At 40.8% G+C, this 12,419-nt stretch overlaps 1 protein-coding gene across 1 annotated transcript in view; it reads left to right on the top strand.

Moving 5' to 3' along the window:
* LOC146577080 (NACHT, LRR and PYD domains-containing protein 3-like) overlaps nucleotides 1-12,419 on the top strand; it is a 35,807-nt gene that overhangs the window by 13,153 nt on the left and 10,235 nt on the right. Inside the window, exon 10 of the mRNA XM_085268111.1 lies at nucleotides 5,134-5,307. Within this exon, the coding sequence (XP_085124237.1) occupies nucleotides 5,134-5,307 (174 nt within the window). The remainder of the gene's footprint in view (nucleotides 1-5,133; nucleotides 5,308-12,419) is intronic.

Here is a 12,419-nt window from a genome sequence, read left to right as displayed (position 1 = left end):
GAGTAGAGATAGTGTCTGTCTCCCGAATCCAAACTGGAAGCTGGTTCCACAGAAGAGGGGCCTGAAAACTGAAGGCTCTGCCTCCCATTCTACTTTTAAATACTTTAGGAACAACAAGTAGGCCTGCAGAGCGAGAGCGAAGTGCTCTAATAGGGTGATATGGTACTACAAGGTCATTAAGATAAGATTGGGCCTGATTATTTAAGACCTTGTATGTGAGGAGCAGGATTTTGAATTCAATTCTGGATTTAACAGGAAGCCAATGAAGGGAAGCCAAAACAGGAGAAATCTGCTCTCTCTTTCTAGTCCCTGTCAGGACTCTTGCTGCAGCATTTTGGATTAACTGAAGGCTTTTCAGGGAGTTTTTTTGGACATCCTGGAAGTAATAAATGCATGAACTAGTTTTTCAGTGTCACTCTGAGACAGGATATTTCTAATTTTAGAGATGTTGCGCAAATGGAAGAAAGCATGCAGGAAAAGTTTCAAACAAAACTAACATCACTGGAGGCTTACTCGAGGAGGGAGTCGCTCTGACTGTACGGGGTGCTGGAGGGAGAAGAATCGGGAGCTCCATCTATGGCCCACTTTGTGGAGAAGCTACTCCGGGAGAATCTCGTCATCCCACCATCAACACCGTTACAAATTCAGAGAGCACACAGAGCGTTATCATTACTCCCTCCGGACGGCTCCCAACCCAGATCGATCCTGGTAAAATTCCTGTGCTTCACGGTTAAAGAAGAAGTGCTGAGGCTCGCTTGGCAAAAGAAAGGTTTTATGTGGAATTCCAGCAAGATTAACCTCGACCACGATTACCCCCCTGAGATCATGGCTTTGAGGAAGGAGTATGCAGAGGCACGAAAGGTCCTAAAAGAGAAGAATGTACGGTTTAGGACCCTCTACTCAGCGCGCCTTAAGGTTTTTTTCGAAGAAGGAGTGAAAACCTACAACACGGTGGAGGAGGCAACGGCTGACCTGGCGAGTCGGGGCCTGCCGGTAAAGGTGATTACACCACCGGCAACCCCCAGAGAAAAACTACAAAGATGCCCGCTGTGGCGGGGAGTTGGTGGTCGGCGTCCGCGTCAGATCCGAGGAGCTGCGGGATATAGAGAGAAGCTGCAAGTATACAGACGTGAAGAGAACGAATTTAATGTTATGTATTAGCTATGGACAACATGGTGAAATATGGTTACTGTCGAGCTAAAATGGGTGGGGCTTCTCGTGCTGTGAGTGACGTCGCAGTGGAAAGCCCCCTAACTCAGGGAGTAATAAGGGGTTTCCCTTCAAGTTGTGAGGGTGTCAGTGGAAGTGCTCCACTGTCAGAAGCCAGCTTAGGAGCTTTCAAGCTCCAGTTATGTTCAAATGTTTTCAGTTCATTCCTAACTTTTTTCACTTCTTACTGTTTTAAGAGGGGGTTGCCTGCTGCTATTGAGTTTATGCGCTGTGGTAACTTAATATATCTTTATGGGAAGTGAGTCAGTGAAAGTAATCTCTTTTAATGTTAACGGGGTTCTGAACGTGATTAAGATGAATAAGATACTGTCCAAACTAAGGAAGGAGAAGGCCCAGATTGCATTACTTCAGGAGACACACATGAACCAAGTAGATCACTTGAGATTGAAAAGAAAGGGTTTTAAATATGTATTCTCCTCTTCCGTTAAGTCCAAACACAAGAGGGGTGTGGCTACACTTATCTCTGGTACACTTAACTATGAACATATCTAAGAACTCTGTGACGAGGAAGGCAGATTGGTTAGAATAACAGAATGGATAGAGGGGTCTGAAATCACAATTTTAAATGTTTATGCTCCCCCCGGGAGCGATTGGCTATTCTATAGGAATAGGTTTGATTTATTGGTGGATTCTCAGGGGATAGTTGTCTGTGGGGGGGTTTTAACTTTAGACTTGACCCTAAACTAGACTCCTCCTCCCCGACCAACCAGGTAACAGCACTTACTAGAAAAGTCAATTCCTATATGGTAGAGATGGGGATAATAGATGTATGGAGGGACCGCTACGCATCTACCAGAAATTTCACTCATTACTCTGGTTCCTTTAAAGTGTATGCAAGGCTGGACTACTTTTTTATGTTTAAAGTTGATAGGTTTAGGGTCAAAGACTGTGACATATTAACAAGAGATCTATCTGACCACAGTCCTATCTCTCTATCTTTGCAGGTGGCTAGGAAAAAACGTACCACACTGTGGAAATTTAACTCGCACCTTGATGATCCTGCCATAGTTTCCAAATTAAAGGTAGACATTAAAGAATTTCTAGATGTTAATGACACAGGAGAGGTATCTCCAACTAGTCTTTGGGATACGCTCAAAGCGGTAATGAGAGGTACATTAATTTCTATCGCCTCCCACTTAAAGAGAGTTAAAGGGCAAAAGTTAGCAGATCTACAGGTAAATTTAAAGTTGAAAGAATAGGAAGACATAAACACCGCAAATCCTACTGTAAAGCAGGATATCAGGAAAATACAGGGTGAAATTAATGATATTTACACCCAGGAGGCCCAAAATAACTTAATTTTTTTGAGGCAAAAATACTACGAGACAGGAGGGAAATCTGCAAAATATCTGGCACATAAATAACGCAAACAACTAGAGGAAAGTACGATATACCAAATCAAGGACCCCAAGACTAATATTCTGGAATCAAAATTAGAAGACATTCAGAAATGTTTTGAGACCTTCTTTAGGGAGCTGTACTCACAGCCCAATGCTACGGAGGAGAATTGTACTGATGCCTTTCTTAGCTCTCTAGAATTACCTTCACTCCCGTCTCTCAAAAATGAGCTTCTAACACATCCCATTTTAGTGGAAGAAATTAATGCTTTTTCCAGATTAAAACCAGGTAAGGCAGTTGGGCCGGACGGGTTCAGTTCTCAGTGGTATCGCACCCTGAGGGCAGATCTAGTCCCCACATTGCTGAAGTCATTTAACTACATCCTACAGGAGGGAGAAATCCCACCCTCCTGGAGGGAGGCAACTATTTCAATTATCCCAAAAGAGGGGAAAGATAAACGAGAATGTGGAAACTATCGACCAATCAGTGTCCTTAACTTGGATTACAAACTATTTACTTCTATTCTTGCTCGTAGACTGGAGAAGTTGGTACCTGACCTCATCGATTTAGATCAGACTGGTTTCATTCACTATAGACAAACAACTGACAACATTAGGAGAATATTACACATCTCTGCTCAAATACAAAAGAACAAAACTCAATCAATGATAGGAAGCTTGGACGCTGAGAAAGCCTTCGACTCGGTCAGATGGGTATTTCTGTATAAGGTTCTGGGGAAGTTTGGCTTTCACGACAAGTTTATTAGAGTAATCCAAGGTCTGTTTGCTCGACCCTCAGCCCGTATTAAGGTGAATGGTGATCTCTCCAAGCCCTTTGCTCTGGAACATGGCTGTAGGCAGGGTTGTGCAATCAAACCACTTCTCTTTGATTTATTCATAGAAACATTAGGCCAAGCGATTAGACAAAATCATAACATTAGGGGTGTTGCATTGTCAGGAGTTGAACATAAAGTGGTAATGTTCGCCGATGATGTACTGGTCTGCCTGGAGGAGCCAGAGAGGTCTTTTAGTGATTTGATGTCTACTTTAAGTGATTTGGGGAAGTTATCTGGTTATAAGGTCAATATTTCAAAAACACAGGTGATGACTTTAAATTATACAGCTTCTGCAGCTTTACGTAGGAAATTTAAAGTAAATTGGGATAATGAGAAAATTAAGTACCTGGGAATATATTTGACTGCGGACCTCTCGGGGCTCTTTCAGGCAAACTACGAGCCAATATCTGCAAGTATAAAAGCTGATCTGCACAGATGGAATCTGGTCCCCTTCATGAGTCTCAGCTCCCAGGTAACTTTTAAAGCATGGATATCCTGTGGCCTTACAACATTCCTCTCTCTTACTCATAGAAATATTGTGCTCAGATTTGAGACCTTACAGGACAACCTGACAAAATACAACTTTCATAGATACTTACAGCTGAGATCATATATTGATCATGAATGCCAACTTCAATGATGCTGAGTCGCATTTTTTCCTCATCCTGAAAAATGCCACAACCATGACCCCTACTAAATCTATTTCTAAACTATACAAAGCCCTCTCTAGTGCCAGCAAGGATAACACTTTATACACTAAGGATAAATGGGAAAGGGAATCAGGGATTGCTATTTCTGTGGGGGAGTGGGAAAATGTTTTGTACTGCCAGTGGTCCACGTCCAGTTCTATGAGCTGGAAGGAACATGGCTGGAAGAATATTATTAGGTACTTCAAGACTCCATATCAGGAGAGGTACAAAGGGGCTTATATGCAATGCTGGAGACAATGCGGCTCGACTGTTGCTAACCATTTTCATGTCTTTTGGGACTGTCCCAAGTTAAAAAACGTTCAGGTCTCCTTAAGTGCAGTCTTTAACGTTCAAATACCTTTAGATTTTAAGGTTTTATACATGGGTTTGGTCCCCTTTCTGGAATGTAGGAGTGAGATTAAGTTGGTGCAATTACTCTTGGTGGCAAGTAAAAAAACAATTACTAGAAGATGGTTAAGCCCAGCCCAGCCTACCCTAGACGACTGGTTTGGGATCATTTTAGAGATATTTAGGATGGAAAAACTTACATATCTGTTAAGAAATCAAAAAGCCAAATTCTACCAAATTTGGAACAATTGGATCCAATTCATCACCCCCACGAGGGCTGACTTCACTTGATCTCACTATTACTTGGTTGTTTTTGTTTTGTTTTTACATTTACTTCTGTTACTATTGCTTGTTTATTTAGGTATTTGTTCACAATGATTGCAGCATGGGCACCCCTCCCAGTTTGTGTTTATAGTTCCATGTAATGTGTTCTATATATCTCCTTTGGGAGAGCATGCGAGCAACTGTCCTAGTAATAGCTAGTGGAGGTTAATATGCACCCGCTGATCACTTTGTTTACTGATCACTTGTCCAATCCAAATAAAGATATAATTAAAAAAAAAACATTTTATTCAAGTTCATCCATATGATGTTGTATCTTAGTATGTTAAGGTTTCATCAAAAATAAAAAGATGGCATGTAATATAATAACAAACTTTACATAAGTATTATAGATTATCTTTTGTTTTTCAGACTGGGTGGCTGTAACCTGTCAGAGAGAAGCTGTGAAGCTCTGTGCTCAGTCCTCAGCTCCCAGTCCTCCAGTCTGAGAGAGCTGGACCTGAGTAACTCTGACCTGCAGGATTCAGGAGTGAAGCTTCTGTCTGGTGGACTAAAGAGTTCACAGTGTGCAGTGGAAACTCTCAGGTCAGGATTCAAACGTTAACACATATGATCATTTAAAATGTGAATTATATTATTGATTGACTTATCTATAGAGCTTTTAGCTAAACTTATATTTATATTTGAGTGGATTATTAGACTGAATTACTGTGTAAAATTTGTCACAGTCATACGATTTTGTTTATTTATTTATTTTTTTAATTCATGTACTGGTCATTTTACATAAATTTGGCTAATCTTCTACAATATATACATTTGATTTCGTTAGGAACAAAATGTTCAAATTACATATTTTGCTGGATATTGGGTATTAATGAAATTATTATGTCTTTAATGACACCACGTTTCCATATGTAGGAGGTTACTGGTGGTATTGTTTCAGTGTCTGAGTTTTCCTTGCAAAGAAACATCTGGAATTTAACAATACATGTTTTAAAGCTGTTTTCTCCAAAGGGATTTGTATTAGTGATGGTAAATTTGATTCTTTTTACCGAATCGAGTTTAAATGAGTCACTCACCAAAATGAATCGGGTTTTTTAAGTCATTTGAGTCTCTGAGTCAGTTGCCCAGAGAGTGCCAAAAATGTACTTTTTCTCTCAAACTTAATTTGTTTTTATTTTCATGTAAATCCTACTGCTACGATGAGTGACTGAAAAATAAAAACAACTATTTTATAGAGCAAAAAAGAATAAGATTTCTAAATTGGACATTTATTTTTGTTTATGTTATTAGTATTTCCTCTTTATCATCTTTGCACAAAAACAAAGTGTAGACTGAATGTTATATTGCATCAGTCAGACTATCAGGCTTCATCTCAGATGAAGGAGTGACTCTTCCGTGGTAACAAACTGTGAGTTTCAGCAGCTGAGAGGCAGGAGGGAAGGGTGAGTGAGTGGTCTTGATGCATTCTCAGTCTAGACTAGACTAGAAAGAGGGGCGCTGCTCTTGTGGCGACCAGCAGGTTGTCTCTCTCTGTCAGTGTCAGTGTTTTAACTTATTTTATTTCATTCTTTTATTCCTTTATATATATATTTTTTTGCCTGAGGAAATTCTATAGCATCGGCTTGTGCTTTGTGGAACTTCTTTTAACGAAGATGGGTTTTTTATTTCGCATGATTTTATTGGCAATCCTGACGGTTGTTTGGAGTCATTCCTTTACCATCAATAATCCTGGCTAATGTGCAGTCTCTGAGGAGTAAATTGGATGAACTGCATTTGAATGTCGCACACTTGCGTGGCTACAGGGATACATGTCTAATGGCATTCACAGAGACTTGGCTCAAGGACTCTGACCCTGATTGTTCTCTGGAACTTAATGGCTTCGGGTTTCCCATACGTTTGGATCGAGACCCCGGAGCTACCCAGAAATCTCAAGGAGGAGTGTGTTTGTATATAAATCAGAAATGGTGTAAAAATGTGACCGTTCGTAGACAAGTGTGTCTGCCTGACATTGAGCTCCTCTCTGTGTCTTTGAGGCCGTTTTATCTGCCGAGGGAATTCCCACAGATCAACGTCACCATTGTTTACATCCACCCTAAAGCGAATCCTAAGAATGCGACTGACACCATCTCCATTTTTTTCCTAATAACAAACCATGGTCTTCAAAAGGTCTTATGAGGCTGATTCATGAAAGGAAAAAAGCTTTTATTGAAGGGAATATCTTGAAAGTTAGAGAAATTAGGAAGGAGATCAGATCAGAAATTAAAAAAGCCAAAGTAAAATACAAGGATAAGGTAGAGGCGGAGATGGGTAGCAATAACTTAAGGGTGGCCTGGGCAGGCATGAAACACATGACTGGTCACCGTTACAGTGACTGTAATAAGATAAGTCTTCCTGGTTTTAGTTCAGACTCTCAGTTAGCAAGTAGAGAAGCTTATAGACCCTCTACAATTTGCATACAGGCCTCGTAGACGTGTTGATGATGCAGTGGTCACTCTGTTGAACTTCCTTTATCGCCATCTTGATGGCGCCAAAGCTCATGCTCAGCTCTTATTTATTGATTTTTCTTCAGCTTTTAATACTATCCAGCCACATCTTTTAGCTGATAAACTTCTTAACCAGTTTACACTTGATCTTAATCTCGTTGGTTGGATTTTAGACTTTTTAACTGACAGATCTCAGTGTGTGAGAGTGAACGGCTGTTTTTCCAAACAGCTGAACTCTTCCACTGGCTCACCGCAAGGTTGTTGTCTCTCTCCTCTACTGTATATTTTGTACACTAATGACTGTCGCAGTACACAGGCCAACAGGCATTTCATTAAATACGCAGATGACACAGTCATTGTAAGCCTCCTTCATGGTGAAGAGGATTCCCATGGGCCTGTTGTGGATGAGTTTGTTTCGTGGTGTGATCAGTCCTTCTTAATGATCAGCACCTTGAAAACCAAGGACATGGTTATTGACTTCAGGGAGACATCCCCTCATCCTGCGCTAACAGTGGTAAATGTGCAGCCATTGAACTGGTGGACAGTTATAAGTATTTGGGGGTTGTTCTTGATAAAGCTCTGTGCTTTGAGTCACATCTTGCTGCTACAGTGAAAAAGGTTCAACAAAGACTTTTTAAGGAGGTTGAGAGGTTTCAATGTTTCATCTGCAATGATGACTCGTTTTTTATAAAAGTTTTATTGAATCTGTTTTAACTTTCTGTATCATTGCTTGGTACGGTAATATGTCTCTGAATAATAAGACCAGACTTAACAACCTGGTTAAAGTGGCTGGTAAGATTTCAGGGAGGTCTCAGGTCCAGCTTGTGGACTTTTATAACAGGCAGGTGCTGAGGAAGGCGACCTCTGTCATGTTGTGTTCAGATCATCCTCTCTTTAATGATTTTCAACTGCTTCCATCAGGTCGTCGTTATAAAGTGCCTGCAGTGAAGACAAAGAGACATAGATTGTCTTTTGTACCTACTGCTATTATCATAGTTAATAACACTGAACCATATGTGTTGTTGCCATTGCACATTGTACTTTTTTGATGAAAAATCTAGGTTGTTTTCTCAGGCTTATATTATATTATATTATTTTGGAGTGTGTATGTGATGTGTTGGTTGCCTGTTTGTTTGTTTGTTTGTACGGACATACTGCAAATCAATTTCCCATTAGGGACAATAAAGTTACCAATAACCAATAATCATCCAGGTAAGTAAATCTCCAAAAGTTGATTCTGTTCATCTGGACGTAGCGTTTTGTGGGAGAAATGTTTCATCATCATCCAGGTGACTTCTTCAATCTCGGCTGACTGCAGGTTTCAATCTTATAAACAGTACATTTGCATAATGACTGAAACCAGCCCACTGAAGGAACAATGGGCTGGGAGGTCAGTTCCTTAATCATAATTATGCAAATTCTCATGACCACTGATCAAAGCCCACTGATCAAAGCCCACTGATCAAAGCCCACTGATCAATAGCCATGAGAACCATTCACAGAGAGTTGGGGAATGGCTGCAATCACAGCATTTTAATCATTATTTTAAAGGCTGTAGATTGGAGCCATTGCTCTAACAGTGTACAAATGTAACAGGGCTTGGTGCTGATGCTAACAGTGCTAGCTGCTTCAGCCTTTATTTACACATTATAAGCACATTTCGCTTATTTTAAACAGTATATAAAACAGCTAGTACTGCTGGGACGTTATATTTTCACAAGCTAACATGAGCCAATCAGTGAGATGTCTAGCCATGACAGTTGTATGTTGCTGTGAGAAGAGTCGGGCTACATACAGTGATGATAGTGTTAGCCATGTTAGCATTTAGCTTCTATGTTTTTATAGTTTACACTTCTTGTTTATTGCTAGCTGCTCTGTTTAGTTGCTTTAGGGTTTCTTAGTTTACTTTTCCTGCATTATTTTGGTAGTTATCGTGCTTGGTGTCATAAGTTCAGTTTGACTTCCTCCCCTGACATTGTCTACATTAGTTTCAGCTGTGGAAGGATTTATTGAGTGTTTTCTATTTCTTCCATTTGAACAATAGTGGTGCACTCTATGCTTGTAGCTGCTGTGTGCTACGTTCTTCTGTCAAACAAGATGGCGCCTGTGTTTGGCTTTGCCGCCGCTGCAGCTTGCTGGAGGCAACAATGTAGTTTTTCACTGTCGTCAATCATTTTTTGTAATGTCATTTTTGCTCTTTTGAGTTCTGACTTAATTTCTGCTGCTTTAAATTATGATTGGGAGATACTGTTAACCCTTTAAGGCCGGTCAGAGTGGGAACGCTCAGTTTTGCGTAACTATTTTTAAATGCCTGTAGATCGGCAACCACACAAGCTAGTGCAATAATTTTTAATTTTGCATGTGAAACCGGAGTTGTACTTACATCTTATGTATCCAGCTTATCCTAGGTCACCGTTTCCTTCCACACATAGCTTTGCAAAAGTTGCATGAAAAGCACTTGCAGCAACAAAAAAGTAATATTCCAGAAACACGCTTTGCCAATCCGATCAGATGTTCATAGCACTTCCTACGTTGGAATAGATGTCAGCCCAAACTATCGTATGTCCGCCATTACCTGCCCGAAACCTGAAGTGACGTCGTTTTTGCGAAAATTCTAGTTGTTTGTTTGTTTGTTTGTTTTTACCTTGAAGCCTACACTGGTGTTTTTAAAAGTCATGTTTGAGTTTACCCTTTCAGTATAGTTTCTGGGAGGCTTAGAACTCAAATTACACAGTTGGAAATAGTTTATTTTGATGCACTGAAGTTTTTCTTGCAAATTCACATGGTAGTATTTATTTTAGTTTTTCATGCAGTATATACAATTTGGTGTATCTCAAAAATACAACTATGGATACACTCAAATTACATTTCCTGTGGTTGGAAACTATTTTGTGCAACTTTTTTAGTTCTTCCGTTTTGAGGGATAAACCTCTTAAATTTCTCTAACTACAAATATATGTAAAAATACAAAACAAAACAATTTTCAATTTGTTCTAGTTTATTGCACTTTTTGCTGTATATGTATATATGTATATGTAGTTACTATGGACTTAATGCATACATATTATTAAAATTTGGGCTATAACGGTTGTATTGATGTATAGCAACTTGAACTGCTCCCCAAAATGGCACTACAGCAGTGGTTCCCAAACTTTTTTTGCTGGGCCCCCCTTTGTTTTACACGAAAAACGTTCGCCTCCCCCCCGGCGCGTGAACAGCACGCACACGCACTAACACATCCTCCAACCACACACGCCCATATTTTGCTCCATTGCGGTTTATTTCACACCTCTAACATTTAGTAAACAATTAAGCAAATACAAGTAATCTGCAATAAATTACAGGTAGTAAGAAAATAAACTACTAAATCTTTTACGCTACGTCCGCACCTACACTGGTATTTTTGAAAACGCAGCTGTTTCATCCAAACAGTGTTTCAAATCACCAAAAACTGAGATTTTTTTAAAACTCCTTTTTTGCGGACGAGGAATACAGAGTTCATCTGGCAACGTCAAAGGTTGCGCCTTTTTTCACGTCACGTTATTGTTTATGTGAGATGAATTGCAGAATGGCAGACAGAGACAAAATACTGTTACTCTGAGTATCTGCAGGTTTCACACGCAGTTACTGTCCCTCCATTTACAAAGGCGTCACGGGTAGTTGTTTTTTCTTCTTCTGTAATACTAATCAACATTGCTGTCAATACATTTTCAAAAAATGCCTCTCTGTGCAAAATGGGTTCAAAAACATAAACAGCTGTGGGATCCTGTTTGTCTGTGATTTGAATCGAGGGAACAAATCGTGGCAGGATCAGCCTGATGTTATTTGTATCCCGCTGTAACTTTACTCTATAAAGAGCAAACATCTCCAACATGTCAGGAGTAGTTAGTCACTACAACAAGTGTTTGTGAACTAAAAATTAAGAATGTGGGATCCTGTTTGTCCATGATTGGAAGAGCCCAGCGCTGCTCCCGACGCAGGGACCTACCTCAGCACCTGTGCAGGTGAAGCCAAAGGGCAGATTTGCTTCACCATATTTTCTAGTCTTTGGCTTAGAATGAAGTTGGTTTGGAAACATATTCAGCGATGCTTCATCTCCTGCTTTGCGTTTCTGTGGGCGCCGTGCTAGCAGTGTTCAAGCGTTTTGTTCCCCCCCCTTTTCATACCGCGCCCCCCCTGCCATGGCTCTGCGCCCCCCCTAGGGGGCGGGCACCACAGTTTGGGAAGGTCTGCACTACAGCATGTAAAAATCTAAAGATAAGCTCTGGCAGACTTGGTTCTATGGTAGGTCTTAAAGGGTTTAACATCAAAGATTCAGTGGAGAGCTACTGTAACAGCTGAACAGGAAAAACTCTTCCTCCCCTGGTGTGCTACTCTTCACAACCCGCAGGACTTTCACCCTCGAGAGATGGAAAAGGGGAACGAGGGCCGACGTCCAGGTGAAACTGAGAAGCTACCAGAGGCTAGCTTCTTGGCTGTGGGGAGAATCCTGGTGCCTGCGTCCACTTCCTCTCCTGACATTTAGTTAATATGTTACGCCGGTGACTGGGACCTGGGCTCTGTGGCTCAGAAGCAGTTTTTCTCACGGTGTGTCCGTCAAACGTTCACTGTTTTTATTGATAACAGCTATGTCTGCTCATCGATCATTGCTTCCCCCAGCTCTGGAGTCGCTGCCCTGCCCAGCAGGTCCACAGGTCTGCATTGTCTTTATTTCAAGTGCCGCTGCAGTCAGCTGTTGATTTTGCAGATCGACCGTCATCAACTCGGTTGGCCCCGCTTAACGTTCGCTCCATAACAAACAAATCATTTATTCTAAGCGATCTCTTTATTAAAGAGTCTCTAGATTTCATGTGTCTGACTGAGACGTGGCAGCAAAATAAGAATTATGTCCAATGTTCCCTCTAATGTTTCATGTGTCTGAGCGAACACACAAACTCCCTGAGCGGTCCCTTGGATCACTGGATCACGTTGTCATTAACGTGGCTTCACTCTACATCAACCAAAACACCGGTGTCGGCACATGAGGACGCTGTCATAGCCCGTCAGCGACGTTGATTAGCTGCGTATATACGAATGTGAATCATTGGCTGGACTATGGGATAAGGCGGCATCGTTCTAAATACTGGAGCAGCCAGTCACTGACTAACACTGCAAAGCAGAATTGTTAACGTATTTATTTTAATTTCAATTCAGGTTAGTATTTAGTATTTA

The sequence above is a fragment of the Mchenga conophoros genome, linkage group LG3 (genome assembly GCF_057382185.1).
Source record: "Mchenga conophoros isolate Kocher_MC1m ecotype Shallow Benthic linkage group LG3, M_conophoros_male_GT1.1, whole genome shotgun sequence".
NCBI lineage: Eukaryota > Metazoa > Chordata > Actinopteri > Cichliformes > Cichlidae > Mchenga > Mchenga conophoros.
The sequence above is the reverse complement of the archived record's forward strand: the minus strand, read 5'-3'. Positions and strand labels throughout refer to the sequence as shown.